General features: G+C 43.8%; 1 protein-coding gene across 8 annotated transcripts in view; it reads left to right on the top strand.

Annotated features, from left to right (window-relative positions):
* The window catches only part of DLGAP2 (DLG associated protein 2), a 1048830-nt gene extending 1040756 nt beyond the window's left edge, over nucleotides 1-8074 (top strand). For all 8 annotated transcript variants that reach the window (XM_075598227.1, XM_075598230.1, XM_075598229.1 and 5 more), the window contains one exon: nucleotides 2756-8074. In XM_075598227.1, coding sequence (XP_075454342.1) covers nucleotides 2756-2974 — 219 coding nt within the window. In that variant the 3' untranslated portion in view covers nucleotides 2975-8074. The remainder of the gene's footprint in view (nucleotides 1-2755) is intronic.
* Nucleotides 8075-22978: the final 14904 nt, after the last annotated feature.

Raw genomic sequence — 22978 nt, 5'->3', positions numbered from 1 at the left:
AGTTCTATGTTTCTAATGGCTGCAGGAGCAAGCTTGAACCTGTGAGCATTTTGGGTCCATCAGACAAGTATTTTTGCCCAACGTACAAAACTGCTCATTGTTCGAGAACCAGCGGGGTTCCAGAGGTCGGGGGACCACGGATCAGTTCAGGGGGTAAGGTGATAACAACTGGGATGAACTGGTAACAACCTGAATGTGGTTTTAATATCGGGTTTATTTTGCTAACAATGCCTTTTCCTACCACCCTTAGCAGTTGAATCTGCATGTCAAAAGAAGTATATGAAACAATGCACACTTACTTCCCTGTCAATGTCATCATTGTGGAAGAAACAATGCTTCACTCATTATTTTAGGAAAAACAGTCTGCCAGAGACTTTTATTTGTTGCACAGCTACAGCAAGAGATTCCTTCTGTATGGCCAGACAGGAGTCTGATTAACATAGGCACTAATCTTATCCTTTAATACATCTATATGTATATCAGGCAAAAGACCGAGGCGTCTTCATGGTTAAACAGTGTTTCTTGTCACTGGGCGTTTACTTGCTGTTTCAACGCTCAAAACAGATATAACAAACGAGCAGGCTGATTCTCTTTTCAAGGGCAATATCTTGATTACTGGTGTTCCTGTTCAACCCTCACAAAGTGTGAGTTGGAAGGTAAACAAACCCAGCAAGAAAGACAGTTATTTAGATCATTTTAAAAATCAGTCTAAGCAATATCTGCGGTTAAAAGTTTAAGGGAACATAAACATCTTTTTGTAGCTCACTGCTATGTCAGAGCAAGGGTCTGAAGTTATGTTCAACATCATATACCGATCCCCCTTTCAGAATGACAAATAGTTTTTCTTAGAACCACTCCCAAAAGGTGTCACCCACAGATTCCCCAATGGTGGCTCCTTAAAGTGGCCTGTCATTTTTCCGAGAGCCACCTCCTTCATAATCTTTTCCCCAACCACCGTGGGTTCTCTACTGCTGATTTCAATTTCCCCATCTGGCATGGTCCCCCCACCCTCCCCCCCCCCACTTTCTTTAAAATGGATCCAAAATCCTGATGTAAAACTTTCTTTTGTCATCTGGGTGGCCTTGCCATCCCTATAAAGACTTAGCCACTGTCGCATTGAGCCAAAGCTCCCCAGCGTTCTTGCCGTTAGCTGCCCCCTCACCAAAGTTTTTCAACCCTTTTCCGCTCTTAACACACCTGGACTAACTGTGGTTCCCCACCACAGCCTTGGCACTCATATTTAAATTTGCACTTTCCTTCCCACTTGCAATGGCTGTCATTAAACAGACTGCAGAATCCCTTTCTACTACTTGTGCTAGCCTGTCCCAACCTGCCGGCCCCTACCTTAAAGGGCAGTGGTCTCTGGGGCATCCTAAACATTAATCAGAGATCAATGTCCCTCTGATCCCACCACATAGAAGGATGAAGGGCCATTCTCTGCCTGAATTGCAACTCTGCCTGCAACTAATTACTAAATATTTTAGGGAGCAACCTGTATCTCCTCCTTGTCTCTCTTTCCCGCTTCCTTCTCTTCCTTTTCTGGGTCAAAGAAAACTCAATATACTCACCTTTCCAAATCTTTTTCTTTTAACCCCCATCTTCAAGTGCAGTCCATTCCCAGAAGCCATGGAATGGAAATATGCCTCCATAGCTGACTCCCCTCACCCTGCGACTCTGGTTGCACCAGTACTACCTGTACTTGAGCCCCATTCCGACTGCCCCCCTCCTCTGCCCCCCATGCCCCTGCCACTTTCTGCTGCAGCGGTGATCTGACCGCACCTTCCCATGCTGAACCTCTCTTTTCCCAACCATTCTATTAAGCCCACTGATGAACTACGATATGTTACCCCCTTATCTGTGGTGCCACTACCCTCCCCATCTACCTTCCCCTCACTACCTCTCCTCCCTCACCTCCTCCTCTTCCTCACCAACTGACGTACAGGTTGACCCTCATGTTGGACATCACACCCACCTGTGAAGAGGTCTGTCTCCGCCCCATAGTGCGCCTTCTCTCTGGTGACGATCTCTTTCTGGGACCCTGTGCTGCGCTACTCCTGTCCCCTCGGATTGCACCTTGGCCACGGCCTCCTTTCTCTTCTTCTTCTGAGCTGCCCCTCGACCCCCACTTGGACTCTTCCTGCACGTAGCCAGCCTCAACTCTACATTAGGCCCTCACCCTACCCTGCTCTAGCCCTTGCCCACTTCCCCCTTCTTTTTCGCTGCTCTGCTACATTCCCCTAAAGCACTCCCCGAGCCATTCACCCACATTTTTAAGAACCTCTAATTGCTATTAAAGTCTCCTCTATTCCTTTCATGTTTTCTCCCCCCACCTCACGCCTCCCCACTGCCGCACTAACCCTAGAACCTCTGCTCATTTTTCGCAGTGACTAAACTAGCAAACCCAACTAAATGGACTGCAAGGCCACAGATACAGCAAGCAGTCACGTTCTCTGCACTCTGTTCCCACCCAACGGCTAGGAGTTCTCCGAGCCCTGTGACTATCTCTCTCTCATCCCCATCCCCCTTCATTTCTCAAGCAATTCCGCTCTCACTGTCATACTTCCTTCCATCTATGCTTTACTACAGCTCCCGGGGCCACTAGTTTAATGTGAGGTTTAAAAAGCCTATTTTTAAAAAAATTAATCATTCCTTGTATATGCCGTGCCATCACTCATCATTTTTTAATAGCACTATTTTCTACGTAGTGCCTGTCACTTCTGGTACTAACTTTTTATTATGTACCGTTATTTTTCAGGATGACAAGAAGCCCCCACCTCCAATACCAAAGAAACCTACCAGAGGAAAATTCCCTATCACTCGAGAAAGGTCTCTTGACCTACCGGACCGTCAACGACAAGAGGCAAGAAGGCGACTAATGGCTGCAAAGAGGGCGGCATCGTTTCGGCAGAATTCAACTAGTGATCGTGCAGACAGCATTGAAATATATATACCGGAAGCCCAAACCAGGCTTTAAATACAGAGTATTGCATAGTTATCCTTTTTTTAAACAACATGAGTGTACAGTTTGTAACACACCTGGTCATTTTAGTCTCAGTCTCTACTGAATATGCCCTTGTTATTGTGCTCTTTGTGCCATAAGCGCAGTGGAATGCTTTTGATTTCCTCAGAGTTTGCTAAACTCATTGCAAGAGCTACTTATTTTGTATTTTGTGTCTGACGTCTAATCAGCTACATGCATAGGGCTTGTTGAGACCTGACTTCTCCAACATGTTCTCAGAGGACAACGAGAAAAACCTCTCAAGATGGAACCCACCTTAAATTCTTGGTTATTTATATTTTTATAAATGATGTAATAATTAGGAATATGAATTAAAAAAAAAAAAAAAAAAACTAAATGGGTACATCTCACCATTCACTTGAGGCATTAGCTATTCCAAGTAGAAGGTGCTACAAATTTGACGGGCAGGAAAGAAAGAACGCGTTGCTCTCTGACCTCCAGTTTCTTTAATTTATATCAGCTGAGATAAGTACCCATGCTGCTCACCACTAGCACTGCTGAACTCAATCTCATCATTAATCCCTGGATATAGACAGAGATCTCCAATCACTAAAATTCCAAGCATTTGGTTGTGCAGAAAACTAGGAATCTACACATCTGCTCCAACCAGTGACATCCTGCATTGTTGGTTGCACTATAACAACTCTTCGAACAAACTGCCTAATCTCAATGCGAGAGGACTTGAGTAGGAGATAGGTGGAAAGAAAGTGAATGCCTTAAAAAAAGATCTTTTGTTACCAGATAGTGAAATGGATAGTTGAACACCCTTCCGTGGACCATTTATTTCTGTTTACATTTTTTCGTCTTTATTTTTTTAATATTTATATAATTTAAAAGTTGAAGCTATGTATGCTATTTAAAAACACACATCTATTATGTTGATAGGGCATCCTTGAAAAAAAATATGAATGTTTGCTGTTTAAAAAAACCAGTTGTGATGTGGTAACCAATTTAAGAATCATGAGTATAAGTGGTAAGTATATCTCAGTTTTAATGGTTATTTTAAGGTATAGTAATGGTGAAATGTGGTTTACATCTGTATTTTTTTCCCCAGATTTTTTTTCCCTGCACAGTGTTAGCTAAGGCCAGAATAGCTCTCATAACTCATATCATTGTTACAGAGAAGGATTTCAAGCTTCACACTTCTACTCCCCAAATCTAGGGAGTAGATTGGTAACTTGAAATCTCAGATTAACTGTATGCAAACTTTAAAGAGGAACCACATAACCTCAAAGTTAATATGTTAGTTTTAGTTTATTTTTGCAGATAGTTTCCCTTTTGTTTCCTTTGTCATAAAACTTCCTTTTATAGCCAGTTAAACATAAAGGTCTCTTATCAAAGTTATACTGTGGTTCTGCACCGTTGGGGCGGGGGCCAAGGGATTTTAAAAGTTAAAATGTAACTTTTTTAAATTAGTTATGAGCCCCTAGTTCAGTGTTTTTAACCCTTGGATTCCCCGAGCATCTCTAAAGGGTTCCCTGTAATTTTCCGGTCATTTTAAAATTGGACCAAATGCAGAAGAATTTACAATGCATCTGATCTCAGACTTGCTGTTAGAGAGGGTTGGGGTTCCTCAGAATTTCACATAGGGTTCCTTAACCAAAAAAAAGGTTGGAAACCATTGCCCTAGCTTTCCTATAACAAAAGCAGGCATGTATCCAGTGACCTTTTATTTAGCTTTTCACAGCAAGGCCTTTGGCCTTATACTTGCAAAACCTTTAAATAGACATTGTCATAGTGTGATGGTACCAGGAGGTATGGAATACCTGTACTATTTATCTCTATCTACTATGTACAGTCTATGTATTGAAAAATAGTATTCCCAGTTTACAAAGGAATAAAAGATACTACAAGCTGTCCTCGGTTATCCAACGGAATCCGTTCAGGAAGTAGCGTTGGATAGTGAAACCGTTGTAAAGTGAGTCCCATGTTAATCAGTGGCGGTGAGCGTTGTATAACGCATTCAGGCTTCGGAATAACGCATTCAGGCGTCGAAAAATGGACCATATGGCTGCATTGTTAAAAGTTGGATATGCCATTCGTTGTAAAGTGAAACGTTGGATAACGAGCACTACCTGTATTATATTACAGAACACAAATCTTAAAAATAAAAAAAAACTATTCCAGCATTACAACTCCAAGTCAAGGAAAACACACCTTCTCCACTACGGAGTACAAACGAAGATTACGATGATTGCAGTAAGACTGCAAGGTCAGTGTTCAAACCTGGTTCAGGTTTTTTTGTTCTTAGGTTTTATAGAAGGGCCCATACAGTACTATAACTTCCAAAGTATTTGTTATAAATTCTTTGTTGGATTGCAATTAATTCTAAGTATAAACCACATTTTTTTCAAAAACCTCTTGGAGCCCAGTTCCATATCAGATAAGATCTGTCTGTTTTGTAGTTGTAATCCTATAATCAAACCTAAACATATATATAAAAAAAAAAGAGAGAGAGAATCTATTTAATACATCTTCCGAAAATTAGATTAAAGTGTTTAGGATGTTTAGAATTCATTGAAATCAAGAACTTTGCTATAAACTACAAGTTTTTATTGCACTCTAAATACATCTTAAAATAAATGATTAAAAAAAATCAGTGGAAATTATATTATATGACCAAGTGCTTTCACTTTATTGCAACTCCAATATACTATACAGATGTAGCCAGATTTACTATCCCCATGACCGTGAGGTGCGAGATTACAGCCGCGTGAACACTTTGTTTAGGGGGATGGGGGGAGGGGGTTACATTGAAAGAAATGTGACATCATATATGAAATGAGCGGGAATAAGGGACTGGTTACATTGCATTTAGATTACAGACACACACTAGCCCACTACGCCACCTATCATTACTGCAGAGTACTACGGCCAGCGCTAAAATCCCATTTTTGCGGCCGCTGTCGCCGCATCCCCAACACGCATATCAATGCCAGGGATATACACTTAGTATCTCACATGCATGGGACAGGAAGTCTTGCTACATCTGTATATTGCTAACTGAATTGGAGGCTTGACGTGGTAGTATTGGATGATAAAATCAAAGGTAATTGTTATCAGCTTTTTTTAAAGCACACCCAAAAAAACTAGTCTTCTTACCTGTAAAAGTACAGCTGTTTTACAACTAGCGAAATATTTTCTTCAATATTAAAAAGAAAATAATTATGGAGGGTGCGTCTCTCATTATAATTAAGACATCATCCTGCTAGTTCTTCTAACCTACAATGCAGCTTTTAAGAGAAAATGGGGGATTTGGTGTTGTCTTTTTCCAACGGTGCATAACAGAAAGACTTTGATGAATGATCCCAAAGTTATTCTTGTGTATACATTAGAGCTGAGGTTAATAGCAATCAGTCCAACACCTGTAGCAAACATTTTTTTAAATAAACATATCCTCATTATTCATTCTAACCAATGATTACCCATAGGCAAACATCTATTTAACTGTATGCTATGGCTAGCACTTTTGGTATTTCACTTTAACGATGCATCAGCATACCATTAAGTCTGTCATATGCCTGAGTGCACTGAGTAAGGGGGGTTTCAACATTATCTTTCTTATTTTAAGAAATTCTTGGAAAGCAAATATTCAAATAAGCATGAGCTGTGTATGGAGTAAAGAGAGATAAGCATGTTCAACTTCAGAAATCCATTGTTTCAAACGACATAGTTATGAGATCTTCATATAGACTGACATTTTTCAAATTGAAATTCATATCTGGACGGATGTATTACCAAACCGCCTTAAAATGTAACTGAAAGCAAACCCACAAAAGGATGAATGTATAGATTTTAGATGAAAAATATATCCCTTGTATGTAAACACATTTTTAAGACAGATTTTAGAAGAAAAATAGTAACGACTCAAGCGATTATCAGCTGCTACACATTGCCATTTTCACCACCATGATATTGGCTTTGTAGATGATATATATCAAAGTTCTTTGTGGAGATATATCTTCTTAATTAAGATATCCACGGCTATTGTAGATCACGCTTATAAGGCATGAATTGTCTACCAAGCAAATAACTACTGGGGCCGGGGGCGTCATTTCACCATTTATTTTTTTCATTTAAAATCACTGACATTTTTAACTAACCAGTGCCAAAATTTGTACCAACTGCATGCTTGTGTAAACTCATCAGAAATGAAGCATTTCTCCACGGGATACCATTAATATACTTTTCAATGGCGGTGAAAATGTGGATTAATTACGTCAAAAGTTCACTTTTTATAACTAATGTATAAAAGATGGAAAGTGGGGAGAGTGTGATATTGTTGCTGCTTACGCAATTATTTAAACCCCAGGTTCTGGACAGCCCGCAATGCACAGCGCAGTAATGCGTCTCAGTGTGTTGCAGCACTGCAGTAATGAAACACACACGTTCATCAGGTAGGGGCATTATTCATTTCTGTGTTAATAAAGAATGAGCTGCTTCTTTTCTGCTGCTTGATAAAGTCATATTTTAAACAGCAACCGATGACAAAGAGGATGTAAAGTAGATCACGGGTTTGACAGACAAAAAGTGTTATTTCATTTACTGTGACAGCATTGGGCAAAGGCATTTGTAAAGGCGAAAAGGACATACAGTAAACTGTACCAATAAACAGACGAACAGTAGCTGCAGAGCTGAAGTTTAAGAATCAGACACAGTGTTACAACTTGGAATCACTCATAGATGTTCATTTGACATCATACTGTATGTTAAAAGAATTTTGGTATTATCTGTTTTTACTGTATTATCAATAAACCAGCCACTACTATTTGAAACAGGGCCTGTAACAAAATACTATTGAATCGGACAATGATCTTGTACTTAGTATAGTATGGAAAGTATACTTCTTTGGACATGTATAATTCATTGTTTGTTTCTCCTTTGCTCCCATAGAAGATTATATAAAATGTATACAAATGCCTACTGCTAGTGGTAAAATGTTTTCGGTACAGGATTACATTTTTAAGTGCAATATATATAAGTTTCTAAACCGGTAACATTCTACCAACAAGGGCAGCAAAAAAGCCATGTTTATCTATGTATTGTATATATTAATAGCTGAAAACAATAAAATGATGTTTCTAATACTTGTATTGCTAGTCAATCCAACTCCTCCAGCTCGATTTCACTCTAATTATATTGATTCCATCTTCATTAGGTCATGTCAAAGAGTTCACTTCCAACTCAACATAGTTTAAATTAGCAATACCCCTCCGTCTAACTCCTTGGATTCATTTTTTTCCCATATCTGAACCTGGGGGTCTCTACAGCCAAAACATGCTATTCTCAGCTCCAGGGTCCATTGGTTCCAGATACATTTATATTTGCATCTTTTTATGACCCTCACCCCTGGACCAATAGGAAGCTGCCAAGTTACAGGAGCATCATTTTTCAGCCATCTTAATTTCACTTTGGAGTGAATAGCGTGTTTCTGAGGACACACACTTTATATAGTTAAAAATTTTAATTTGGGTGGAGCGGCTAAGCTTTAAATAATAATGTAGAATGTAATAAACAATGTAGATAATTAAGTTGCTAGAGGGTTTTTAAATCCATGTGAAATAATCAAAATAAAAAAATACTGTGGAAATACAGATAACCAACAAGTGTTGGGATATGATTAAATAGTATTCTGAAAATATGTATTTCTGCTGGTATAGCGATCTACATGATTCACAGATTACTGATGTAGCATTTCCTAGAGTATTACATTTTATAGAGTGAATCAATTAATAATCAAACCCCCATATTCTGCTTTGGAAAAATCCTAAAACAAAAAGTCTAATAAACAGATGTCTTGTATGTGATGTATAGCTGATGCATGTGAAAAGTTCTTCTTTTTTTAAATATATAGTAACTTATTATATATCCGGGGAATTTCGTTCGAAAACGGCCAGATCGGCTGCTTCAGCGGTTATAAAATAAGAACCTTAATCTCATCCGGATAAATATGTTATAAAAATTTAATATGAGAGAGAAGACTCCTGCTCCGCTTAGTAGATAGATAATCACTCAAAGTCAGGGCGCATGCAGGAAGGTTTATCAGTCATCGGGGGCACAAAAAGAGCAAGCTCTGCAAACAGCACTCATGATGTGAATGGTGGGTAGTTTAAAACACAATTTTTATTGATGTTAACTAAAATAAATATGCACAGAAAAATCGGCCATGACACACACATTAAAAATATTCCTGGGTGGGCCTGAGCGAAAGGGTAGATCAAGTGGCTGATGGTTAATAACTGTAAGATCCTGTTACCTAATAGCCGTAAATAATAGTGGAATGTCGAAAGAGTTATGTCATACTGTAGTATTGCATAGGATGGCTAGTGCCTACTGTATACTGTATGTCAAGCTAAAGACTATAGAGGTAAACCCTTGGAATGAGACTCTGAACCTAAGCTGGTATCTAAGCCTGCTGTATAGATGGATTTAGTATGGTGGCTTAGTGTCTGGTAACAGTATGTCTCACAAGCTGCAACATGGTAGTCAGGGATAGTTCATATATATTCACTATGACTGCTGGTTCAGTCTCCAGTTTGGACTGCAGTCTATTTTAGCTAGCGCTCACACTAAAAGGCACAGTGAATTTTATACCCTGGTTACCGGAGCAGACCATAGCCAGGAAGGACCTCTGAACGGGCAGCACAGTGGCAGGAGAAACCCGTGTGGACTAAGGTAAGTGCTGCAACGGATATCCGTGTGTATTGAGCTCATTCGGGAACATTATAGCACTGCTTTTGAGTTTAACTCAGTTCATTTAGAATGAGACACTGGTGCCAAGTTGTTACGACTGCGTAGTGTTTAAGTAGAGTTACTAGTGTTGTTATATAGTGTCTGGTAATAGTATGTTACTGCAACAAGTAGTCAAGGATTGTGTCACGGGAGACCAGGCGTTTACACCTTTTTTTTGACACGGATCATTCATTAAGAAAAACAGGCAAATATTGATAAAGAAAATAAGCACAAATAACACCACTTTTAACAAAGAAATACAATATACTGTCCTTTAGAAAGTGCAGCTCCTGAGATAGGACTCGATCCCAATCCAAACAGCAAACGATGAAGAACAGCAGGTGCGCCAATTTCATCAGGACATGAAAGAAATGAAAACACACAATAGTGCAACATTGTTTTTTTTCAGAGAAATAGAATTCGTATTGTAGACTCTGCAGATTTTACACTCACGTGTTTAACGTGATATTCAGGCAGTGTGGTTATTAGAAGTGACCAACTTTAGTTACATCCGGACAGGTACTCCAGATCAACACAGGCAATATTCCAAAGAGGGGGAGGGGAAATCCACATATACAAGGAGAAATTTGCGCACCTGCTGTTCTTCATCGATTGAGAAAAACAGGTAAGTAAAATAAATTGTAAATTTATTCGCATGAAAAGGCATACACACAATGATACACAAACTTCATAAGAAAAGACACTTACTTGGGAACTGGGGTAAAAAAAAAATAGACTTTCCTAGCTGCTGTGCACTCTAAAATAGAGTTTTTCTTTGACTGGGACTTAGCTTCCAAACGTCCTGGAACTAAAATTGTCTTGAAATCCCAACTGCAACAGCTACGTTCGTTTATGAGAACTTGGCCGCAAAATGCTGGACTTCGAAAATATTCCGGGTAGGTTTTTCTGAAGCCGGTGCCTTGCTATTCACACAAGAGCACTTTTTAGCACATTCAAAAAGCCTGCTGCAGTTCTGGCACTAAGAACCTCTCGTTTGATCGGCTCAGGGGTTTCTTATAGTATTTTGGAGTTCATTACCAAAATACTATAGCCAATCACAGCGTGGGAACTTTCCTTCCAGCCAATCAGAGTGAAGCCGGTCTTTTGAAGCCGGGCAAGCAGGGATTCTGAATCTGCCAAGGGACATGCGCAAGTTTGCCACCTAGTCCCTTGGATTCAGATGCCACCCGCTGGGTCAGGTACCTCCGAGTCTGGTTGGGAAAATGGTAGTCCTTACGACTTCCATTCTTCCCAGGACGTGGGTACTTTAGCCCTTCAATGCTTCTCAAATGGTCTTCACACCTCAGGCATCCTCTGGTGGCTTTCAACTCCGATGTTCTACAGACTTACTGGCACCAAACTTGGTAGCCCTGATAGCCTGTCGGAACATTGGTTCTGAAAGTCCCCGCTCATTTACCATGCACCACAGTACATACCATATTAAACCAACTGTTACTAAAATATACTGTAATATGTCCTAAGTCTCTGGGTACGGGGAATAGAATAGAATAGAAAGCTGCACTTTATTTTCTACTAGCCTTTATTCCCCACACACTATGTCATAGACTTGGACTGGACTCTAAGAGCCGCCTTACAACCTCATCATTATGGTTGGAGTGCCCATTAACCCCAATACAGGTTCTGGGCTACCTGGGCATCAACTATGTATCTCCCTTAACCTAGGGACCCCTCATTGTTACAGGGACACTTTACATCCATTTGCCCCATTTACCTTTTTGGGCTGTGCTGAAGCAGAGAACCCTATCAGTGAGTCACGCAAGCGTTTTCAAGGGGAGATATTGCTGGGACAATGTGCCTACATGTAGCCAGGAATTAGACTTGATTCCTGGGTACATTTTTAGGGGAACTGACAACACCGGACCCCAACTACCTAGGCCCATTCTGACAAAACTTTCTCCACAAACCCCCCTTGAAACTCATATCACCGCAATCTCTGCTTGCTGGCATCCCTGGCAAGGCAAAAACATAAAAATTCTTTATTGTCGCAAATTTACACAGTATGCAGGTAAAACGGTTGGGCTCAAGAGCTGACACTCTTGAACACCAATACACAGATCAGGGGTAACAAAACAAGCTTAAACCTTTATTTGAGAGCTTGGTTACCCCCTCACCATCACATGCTGCAACGGAGCTCCGTGTGTATTGAGCTTGTTGGGGTACGTTGTATCACTGCTTTTCAGTGACAGCAGAACTCGTGTGGGCTAAGGTAAGTGCTGCTATGGGCTTCCGTATTTTAGTGAGCTCATTCAGGAACGCGGTGCTTTTGAATTTCACTTAGTTCATCTAGAATAAAACCCTAGAGCCACGCTGTTACTGCTACCTGAGTTTAACTAAAGTTGCTAGTGTTATTGCCTTGTGTCTGGTAACAATACGTCAATTCAACTACAACATACTAGTCAGGTATGGTACATATGTAATCGCTATAATAGCTGATTTTTCTGAGCATATTTATTTTAGTGAACATCAATAAAATGTAAGTTTTAAACTACTTACCATTAACGTCACTGGTGCTGTTTTCACAGCTTGCCCTTTTTGTGCCCCATATGTTTGAAACATTTTCATTTGAGTGAACTAATAATGATGATAGCAAATGTGTGACACTTCCTGCACATTCAAATGGGTACAACATACAACTGGCGTTCGCAAGGCAGGGGTAAGAACACTGTCTTTAAAGTGTGTGAACCCAGTACAAATCCCAGTGTCAGCTCTCCTTATGGCCTTGGCCAAGTCACAAAATTTCATTGCGCCACAGGCACCAAAAATACGATTGTAAGCTCTTCAGGGAAGGGACCTGTTGTACATGGGAAGATCGGTGTACAGCCCTGGGTTCATTTTCAGTGCTCTACAGGAAGGAATACTACCACCGTATGCAACCTGGGGTCACAATGACCCATTCTCTCCCATTGTGCCTCATTCATAAAGTGCAAGTCACAGCCAAGCAAGCTTTAACCCTTTCAGTGTCCCGCCCCCGGATCGCCTCCCCAATCTCCTGCAGCCCAGTGCACACATCGCTGGGGCTGCAGGAGTGAGTGCGGCGGCGTGCACGGCAGCACTGACCCGCGCCGCCACCATGAGCTTGGCCTAATTCCTCTGCTGGCTGCTCCTCTGCTTCACTCTGGCTGCCAGCCACCACCGCTGCCGCCGCGTACTATCAGCTCTCCCCGTCTGCCTCTATCTGAGGGAGAAGACAGAGAGATGTTAAGCGGGGCCGCTGTCAGAGAGGAGAGCAGGTCCGCAAGAGCACAGGCCCCGAGCTATTGCTACACCCCTATGTATATTATCGCTGTACAAACCGTATTTTACTGTTTACTATCTTAGTTGTAACCAATTTATTTACCCATGCTATGCTTAATCTCACCTCAACCCTTTATTTTTTGTCAAATTTAAAAAAAAAATTCAACAGCATTTTCTATAATAGTAACAGGTTTACAGACTTTTTAATCAACACTGACCAACTTAAGGTACTACTGTGAGAGAAAAGAGGAAATTAAAATATATGCTACTACAGAAAGAAGTCAAAACAGGAATGAAAAGCCTAGGAGCAGAACAGATACTGTACTGAGAATATTTGTCATCTGTTTGTCTTTCAGCTGTTGCTGCTGGGAAATGTCCTATGTCATTAACTCATGGAGAGTTTACACATATAGGCCCATATATACTAAGCGATGCTTTGCTATAAGACACATCCAGGTTCATTCAAGTTAATAGGCCAGCAGATGTCTTCTAGCACCCGAAGGTAACCTATGGCATAGCACTGCTTAGTAAATATGGTCCATAATGCACAGTGTTAAATTAGGTAGCCTGACTGTGAGAAACCTCTCAAATAGGGGCATTTCCATGAGACACAAACCAAAAAATTTTTACTACACGAATTTTTAGTACACGAAACGCGTAGGAGGTTGCTCTCCTCAGTTTGTTGGATGTTATTTTACCAATAAATCATCTTTTTTGTCTATCCTGTGACCCACTTTATTAGATTGTGCGCCAGTTCTCCCATTTTTTCTACAATTTTTTTTATTAGTAAACCCCTGATGTGCTTGCTTGTTATGTACATTAAATTGGGGATGTACAGTATGTGGTGATGTATGGTATGCGGTTGGAGGTTTAAAAAAACATGGCTAATATGGACACCTTGAGAACAGTAGGAGGATACCTGGTTTTAAACTCCTCCCTGCCAAAGCTGTCTGCAATGCATTGGTTTGGTAGTGAATATAGTTTAGCTAAATACATTTTAAAAAGAGCTTCAAAACATTGAGTAAATCAGTATGAGTTGAATAATACAGGGGTGAGCAAACTGGGGGCACCCTTTTGGGGGGGGGGGCGCAGCGGTTTCAGAGGCCCTGTGCTCTTCCAAAGGCATTTAAATGAAATGACGGGGGGCACGTGAAGCCTCTATAACTGACTTACCTTGGCTTTGGGCGATGCATCGCCATGGCAACACGGCATCAAATAACGCTGTGGGGTCATGTGACGTGACTACACGACACCGTGGCATCATTTGATGCCGGTTCTTAGGTAAGGGGGAGGGGGGGCGCGAGCACTGGGATTTAGCAGGCAGGGTGCGCAGCGCAGAAAGTTTGCGTACCCCTGGAATCATGTACAGTATATTGTAACACCTTAATAGCTGGGTGGGGCTAATCAATGAAACATTCATTTAAAGTTGACTGTGTTATGAAGAAACAGACTTATAGAGACTGGCTTTGCCAATGTTTTTCTAATCCATCAGAGTACTTAATTACAGTACATATTGTTTGTCCTTAGTGCACATTAATGTCATATTTCTGGTTTTGCAAGTCCTGCTTCTTATAACCTGCTTTCGAAATAAACAACATAGTTATCAATTAGACAGTCCAACTCTATAAGCCATCAGTGAGGATACATGACAATAAAGGCATTCCCAAATTGCTAATTTCTATGGTTTTATTGCACTTTATGCTTTGAGCATCCCCTCTTTTGATATTTGTCTCAGGATTAGAGATTGAACTAAGCAAGTAAAATCTCAAAATTAAAATCTCCATTTTAAAAAGCCACGCAAATAAATAATTACACTCTCACTCCAATTTCACTTATTAATTATCTCATTATGGATCACAAACGCAAAATCTCACGAATTGGGATCTTTTCATTTTGACAGCTGCAGTATACAATATTGTTTTGTACAAGTTACAGTAACAGGACTAATCTTCTTCAGGGTGTGTCACATTTAAATGGAAGTGCCAGGGATAGTGTCAACACAAAATCAAATCTCCCGAGGGAGATTAAACCAGTAATATAAGGCGTAATACCCTTTTTATTACTAACTGTATGTTGTACTTTGTTCTAAACTGTTTCCTGAAAGTTACAATATATAAGAAAAAATACTAACGACCCACTAATGTAGTTGCTCTTTAACTTTTAATTGTTTTAAAATGTAGCACAACATTTCTGTTTCCAAAATCAAGAACATAGCAAGTTCTATCTTTACTTATTATTTGCGACCTATTATCAACAAGACCCAAAAAGTCTTGCATTTACCATCACGTCCATTTTATGTCCAAAATGAAGGAGTATTCTTCTCCAATTCAGCATTTCTTTTCTTCTTACATGAATATAGATGGCTCCTAAATTTGGAGATATCTAGTCACCATAATACTGTATTATTATTACCTTTTATTTATATGGTGGCAACTTATTTTGTAGTGCATTAAAATGTGTGGGAAAGGATAACACAACATAAAATACATACAGTTTAAACATATGAGCTTACAATTTAAAAGGAACGTGGAACCCTACAGTAGAGGCAACGTTTATTCTAACATTTGCTGTAAACTAGCCGGGTTACATTCTGGGTATGTGCTGGTTATGTGCTGGGTATGTTCTGGGCTAGTTTGAGGCACGTTTAAGGCATTTCTGCATTGACTAACGACCCATAGGATTAACACAGCAGGGATCCCTGGCAGTCCAATTCAGTTTGAATGGGACTGCCAGGGACCCCCGCTGTTAATCTGATAGGCCATTAATCAATGCAGAAATGCTGGGGCTAGTTTAAGGAAAGTTTAAGGCATGTATTCAGAATGTACCTGGGTGTTTCCTGGGTCTTTTGGGGAATTGCCACTGGTTTTTGTTAGAATAAGAGTTGCCTCTACTGTACATCGGACATCTCTAAAAGGTTAGCAAAAGACATTACTGTATGTGTAAAATCATATTGGCCTCATTTCATGAAGGAATTAGAGATGAACATTATTCATGCATAATCTGCCCAAGCAAAGGCTACTAAGCTTGAAGGAAATATTCATCTTATCCTATCTTAGCTGTACTCATTGCTGAAAAATTTCTGGGAGTTGATAAACTTTGCAGAACTTCACAACAGGACTGTCTGAGTCACTGTTAAATGTAACACTAAGGTCCAGTTCCACTAAAGGGTGCTAAGCTTTAGCATGCCTCACCTTCATAGGAATATGAGTCAAAGTGTGCTACAGATGTAGCCAAGTCCCCTTGGACTACTGATTCTCTGGCCCCTCTAACACTGTAAGTCCCAGTAAAGAGTGGGCAGTGTTGGGAGTATTTCCTGCCGGGTCTGTTATATTGCTCTGTGTGTATTATCAATACATTTCAGGAATAGCCTGTTATTGTAAGGGTGTCTATGACTGTAGGTAGGCTTGGGTGGCTTTAGACATTGAGACTTTTTGTTATTTCACAATTAATTTAAAGGAAGATTTTTGAGAACTGAAACTCTGCGCACAGGAACATTAGTTATGCGCGAACGTGGACGGTGACGTTCAGCCCTCCTCTCCTGGAGGCGCTGCTCGACTCTAATACATACGGAAATTAGTTCTTCCAAGTCGGTAGGTTGTTCCTGGGCGGCCAATTCATTTTTGAGAGGTTCGGACAGACCCTGCCAGAAGGCAGCTGATAAGGCCTCATCGTTCCATCTGGCATCGCTCCATCAGCGGCAATGGTCCGGAACTCGAGTTCTATTGTCCTGTGAAATATGAAAGAGATAGGAGGCTGCAGTGACCTTTCGGCCAGGGGTGTCAAAGACCTGTTTGAACTCGATCTTGAAGCATGCAAAGTTCTGCATAAGCTCTGGTCTTAGTTCCCAGATGGGGATGCCCACGCCAAGGCGTCCCCGGTGAGGAGAGCTATGATGTATGCCACCCTGGATCTGTCAGATGAGAAACGTGAAGGGGTTAACTCGAATTGTATATCACATTTGTTGAGGAACCCTCTACAGCTATGAGGATCCCCCGCATAATGACTGGGCGTAGGAAGGCGAGGTTCAAGGAGCAGAGATCAATCTGATTCTCAAAATAAAGGTAAACCCCGTTATAGCAGGACCCGTTATAACGCGAAATCGGTTATAACGCGGTTTTCACGTGGCTCCCGGTTTTTTTTTTTTGCACACCACACACTGCACACTCTCACTGCACACTCTCTCACTGCACACACTCTCACTGCACATTCTCCCACTGCACACACTCTCACTGCACACACTCTCACTGCACACACTCTCACTGCACACTGCTCACAGCACACTACACACACTCCCAGCACACACTCTCCCTGCACACACTCTCACTGCACACACTCTCACTGCACACACTCTCACTGCACCACTGCACACACTCTCACTGCACACACTCTCACTGCACACACTCTCACTGCACACACTGCACACTGCACACACTCCCAGCACACTGCTCACAGCACACACTCTCACTGCACAGTCTCACAGCACACTCTCACAGCACACAGCACACTCTCACAGCACTCACAACACACTCTCACAGCACTCAGCTCTCACAGCACACAGCACACAGCACTCACAGCACACTCTCACAGCACTCACAACACACTCTCACAGCACTCACAGCACACTACACCACACTTCCCACTCCCCCTCCCTACCTTTGGTGTCGGCTGCTGAGATCGGAGCAGAGCTGGCATCAGGAGTTGGGGGGGTATCGGGAGGAGGGGGGGGTGTCGGGAGGAGGGGGGGTGTCGGGAGGAGGGCGGGGTGTCGGGAGGAGGGGGGGACTCGGAGGGCCACGTGGGCTATGCCGCGGAGGGCCGGTAGGTGTGGGGACCTGGGGGGGGAGGAAATGGATGCCGGTGGTGGGAGGTAACGAGCAGGTTGTGGCTGGACTCGCCGTTGCTAGGGGATGTGTAGGGCTTGCAGCCACCTCTTCCTTCCTTCCTTTCCTCCTCACTCCCTCCCTCCCGATCAGGCGTGCGGCGGCCATGTTTTTTTTTTTAATTAGCGCGACCCCGGGTCTAATGCGATCGTATCGGGTGGCCCCCGAGGACCGCGCTATAACGGGGTTTACCTGTATTGGAAGCATTCCCCAATAGAGGCTAGGGCCTGGCCCACCTCAGGGGGGTCCATGTTCGTTTGGCTGAGCATACTGTAACGCTTGAGCTCACCACGAACAAGGCGGGACCCCGGTACTGAGGTGGGAAAGTATGAAACTGCGCACCCACAGCAGCAGGGGCACGCCTGGAGGGTGGGTTGTCAGCCTAGCCGGGTCTGGATTGGAGAAATCGGGTTAGTTCAGATACTTGCCGGAGTCCGGGGCGGAGACAGTGGGATGGTAGGAGTCCGTTGTGCCGCGGTCGGGGGTTGAAGCCAGGAGATTGGTAGAGTGTCCGTAAGCCGTGATCAGGGATGGAGAGGTGCGGGTAGTAAGAGGCAAGCCGGGGTCGTTATCCAGAGCGGGTCTGTAACAGGGGACTTATCCCTGTTCACAAATGTGCCTCTAATCCAGCAGTGTGGTAGTTAACTGCTGGTAGGCAATTAACTAACACCACCTGGCTGATTGCAGGTGGTAGAAAAAGCCTGCCTTTGAGACAGGAAGTGAGACTCCTTAGCTCACACGAGAGCTGAACTAGGAGACAGAGCAGAGATTCCTTAGTCCACAACTGGGCTGGACAAAGGAAGGACAGATGTCTTGAGCGACAAGCTGACCACAAGACTAAGGGGACAAGATTCTAACCTGGAGCCTGACATTGCCTGTGCACACAAGGGTGCGGTTCCAAGAGAGCAGAGAAGCTTCCCCTACAGCAGCCCAGCTAACAGATAAGACTTTTCGTATAAGACCATTATCTAGTCTATGTGTATTGATAAATGTCTCCATGATTTGGGGCTGGTAAATAGCTTAGCTAACCAACCCAGTCAGAGAGGGCTGAGCTACATATGTAGATAGTCTCCAAAGCAGAAATAGTTTTTTTTGTTTGGGTTATTCTCTTATGTTGATTTTTGCTGTGTTTAAAGCGACAGGCACAATAAAGCCTTGTTTTAATTTCACCGTAAAACAGTCTCCATTGTGTACCTCTGCACATGTCCTCCTACAGGGTCCAATAGTCAAGCCGGGGTCTTTATCCAGAGGGGGTCCTATAATCAAGCCGGGTCGGTACACAAGAAAGCAACAGAGACAGCAACAAGGCAAGGCACAGCAAATGCAGGAACACAAGGCTACACAGGTTTATGCTCAGCAAGGTGAAAGTGAAAGTCTTTTATGTAAACAGGAACCAATGAGGCTGGAAGGGCGGAGCGGAGCTGCAGCCTCTACGGAGGCAGGAATAGGCTGCAGGTGACAAGTGGGCATTTAGGAACTTGCCACGCAGCTGGGGAGCGGCGCACAACAGAGCGGGGGTGGGTGCATGGCTAGAGACTGGAGCGGAAGGTGCAGCATTGGCAGGTAAGGTGGGAACACGCCGCAGGTGACGTGTTCCCCGATTCCTTACACGAAGTGACCCTATTGATAGCATTTGTAACAGCGGTTCTCACGGTCTGCATTGAAACCACGGTTAAGAGCCGGTCTCCCGGACATCCTAGGTGCAGAGACAGGTACCACTGAAGGAGGGGCTTCTTCAGCACTTTCTGCTGCCTTGGACTTCTGGGCCATCGACCCTTTGGTATCTTCTTTACGGGGATCCTTAGACTTCTTGGGGACGTGGAAGTGTAACTGAACCTCCTGTTTCCTTATGTGACTCATCAACTCCATGAAGCTGGGGAGTGTAGCAGCTTGAGGGGTGCCTCGCATCATGAGGTCGACGGGGTGTAACGGCAGAGAGCCTTTCATGAGCTGTTTAAATCTGTTCTCATCCACCACTGTAGGTGAGGCTAGCATTTACTGGGTTCTTTGACTTACTCAGGGGCACTTCATTGAGGGGCCCATTTGTACTTCTACCAGCTTATGCTATACAGCCCTCCATCCTGAGTTAGTTTGATTATTTATGGAGGATATATTATTGATCCAGCGGTTTATTCCATGATGCTGTGGTGCCTATCTGTGGTTTCTATGGACTAAAAATTGCCTGCTTAGTTTGTAGCATCAGTTACACAGGGTTCATTCCCTGCTTTTTCCCTCATTCACCACTGCGGCCGGGATGATCTTTTTAGAGAGTAATCCCCATAAGGACAATTGTAGGCGTCAGGCAAACGTTGAAAGTTCTTCTCCTTCATTCTGGCGAAGAGCCCGGAATTGAGCAAACAATTCATCTTCGTAGTCCTCGGTAGTATATGCGTGGGTGAGGAATTCAATCAGCTCATGGCCGGTGACTTCTCCCTCGGTTTCCGTCGAACAGGACCACTCGTCGAGCACGTGTAGGGCATGCCTCAAACCCTTCTTCCCCGACGGGAGTGGGTGACACTCCGGAGAAGGCTTTGACTTTGTGGGAGTTCTGGGACTGAGAAGACATCGTTAGTGCTTCTACCAGTTGGGACAGAGTCACTCCCCGCTCAGAGCCTCTGGTTGGCATCCGACTGGGGTAACCAGGCCACCAGTCAGGAACTTGCTCTGGACTAGTCCCATACCTTCTGGGAAAGTAGGAAGGGTGGGAAGTCTCAGCCCAGCGAGGCCCTGCTAGAGTGATTCCCGGACAGAACAGTACCCTGGGTGTAGGTAAGCCTGGGGAGATTATTGAACTCGTGTTTTGGCCTTCATTCTTCCACTTTCTAATAGCGCGTCTGAGATCAAATGCATTGTAAGGAGCCCCAACTCTCTCTAAGGCGAGCTAATGGTGGCGGCGTCACTACGTGAACGCGGTTATGTCCACACATACTTCCGGGACTCTTACCTGGTTGCCTATGATAGTTCCTCAAGTGCCCACGGCGCTGTGCACGTTGACGCTGCTACATTTTGCCGCCACCACTCAAATTGAGATTTCAGGCTGCAGTCGCGTGATGTCAGCGTCACATGAGCTGGTTCAGCCAATGAGGGTGAACCATCTTTGTGACGCATCCATGATGCATCGGTCACGCCCCCCGCCATGCCCCCAATAGTCTCCTCAATCTCCAGCAGCTAATGCACACATCGCTGGGGCAGAAGGAGTGGGCGCGGTGGCATACACGGAAGCACGCGCCCGCGCCACAACCATGAGCTCGGCCTAATAGTGTGTCTGACATCAGATGCATTGTAAGGGACTCCAACACTCTCTAATAGCGCATCTGAGATTAGATGCATTTGTAGCCATGTCTGATTTTGGCTACCAGTCTGCCCTCCCTGTCATGTAAGCCCTGGTAACAGTGCAGGCAGTGGCAGGACCAATCCTGGGTTTTCCCCACAGAAGCAGCTCCCTTGAGTGACAGGGGAGGAGGTGGAACTATGCCTGGTTCTGCCCAATCCTGCGTCAAGACCTGGCACTTTCTTCCTTTGTATTTAAGGGGCTGCACCACTAAATGTAATCAGTTATCTCTACCCTTGAGAGAGACAGGTACTCAAACAGGGTGTATCTTGCATTGGCACGCACTGTCCTCTCCCCTTGGGGCAGAGTGACTGACACCATTCCCCTGGTTCTACTAGAGAACCAGGGAAAGGTAAGGACTGCCTTAGGTGGCCTTGGCCTAGGGAGTAGGTCCATGGAACATCCAGCAGGTTGGAGACCTGTTGAACTGTGATGAGTAGAGATCAGTGTTGTACTGTGTATACAGAGGAGCAATAAACTGGTTCCAGTTAATCATACTCCTGCCTAGTGTGCAATCTTTCTTGGGGGATTGGCGTATGTTCTTCTGTAGGAGATTGCCTTCACACTACTGCAGCCTGCAGCAGATGGAGGTGCTGTACCAGCAGAGATAAAGACCAGTGATGTACCCCAGAAGCCTGTCCAGAAGTCCCCAACACCACCGGTGGACCACTCAGCATCCTGTGAGTCAACAGGCAGTCAGCACTACGCACTATGTAATGGCAGAATCTCCCAGAGAGTGGGAGAAACAGTGTTACATTTGGAGACGCTGCTGAGATCATCAGGACAGGCTTTCCGCGAAGCAAAGCAACAAGCTATGAGGTATGCTTCCAGAATGAGTGCTGGAGAAAGAGGGAGGCTACGTTTCCACGGGACTCCTGCATACCATAACAGGGGCTCAACTTCCCCGCCAGGGAGCAGCAGCCTTTGCTGACCTAGAGGGCGAGCTGTGTTGAGACAGAGGGCTATTGCTGGTTCTGAGTCACCCTGAGGGCTGGCAGGTGTACGATGCCTAAAAGTGGTGTTTTGGCTGGCAGGGCCCCAGAAACCCCTGGAGAGGGTCTGCAATGTTGGTGCCGGAGCACGGTGGCGTAAGGATCGCTAGGTAGTGTCTGAGGAGGGGTGTCTGATCCGTAGGTGCCATGAACCTCTGCTGGACGAGCTACCAGGATATCACTAGCTGTCGATGCACAGGGAGCCACAGGAGAACTCACTATGTACTGTGATCGAGTGCAGCATACTGGGAAAGAGCTTTGCCTAGCCTGGGGTATATCTGCACTCAGTGTCAGCTAAACCATGTGCTGTTTTGACTTAAGGAGATTTCTTGTGGAAATCGTGGAGACCGCGTCGTCTGGTACTTTATTGGACCCAAAATGGCGGTTCCCACCGAAACTGGAGACCACACGTATCTTTTGCAGAAGAATTCCACCCTTCCTCCTTGCACAGTTCTGCAAAGGCTCGGTGCGAGTGCTGGAGCCGCGCCCACCTGCTGTGAGTGGTCAGGTGCGTAGCCGGAGCCACACCCTATTTCAATGTGCCCTACGCTAAACTCCACCAGGGGGAGGGGACACTGTATCAACCAATCCCGAAAGACTGTCTATCCAAGGGGAGGAGCCGGATGTTGCCGACAGCACCATCAGTTCTTCGGAGCCAGCAAGGAGCTATGTAGGAGGACGTGCGCAGAGGTATGCAATGGGGACTTTTTTAAGGTGAAATTAAATAAGGCTTTGATTGCGCCTGTTTCTTTAACATAAGAAAATCATC

The sequence above is a fragment of the Ascaphus truei genome, chromosome 4 (assembly GCF_040206685.1).
Source record: "Ascaphus truei isolate aAscTru1 chromosome 4, aAscTru1.hap1, whole genome shotgun sequence".
NCBI classification, from domain to species: domain Eukaryota; kingdom Metazoa; phylum Chordata; class Amphibia; order Anura; family Ascaphidae; genus Ascaphus; species Ascaphus truei.
Note: the sequence above shows the minus strand (reverse complement) of the source record. Positions and strands in the feature narration are given on the sequence as shown.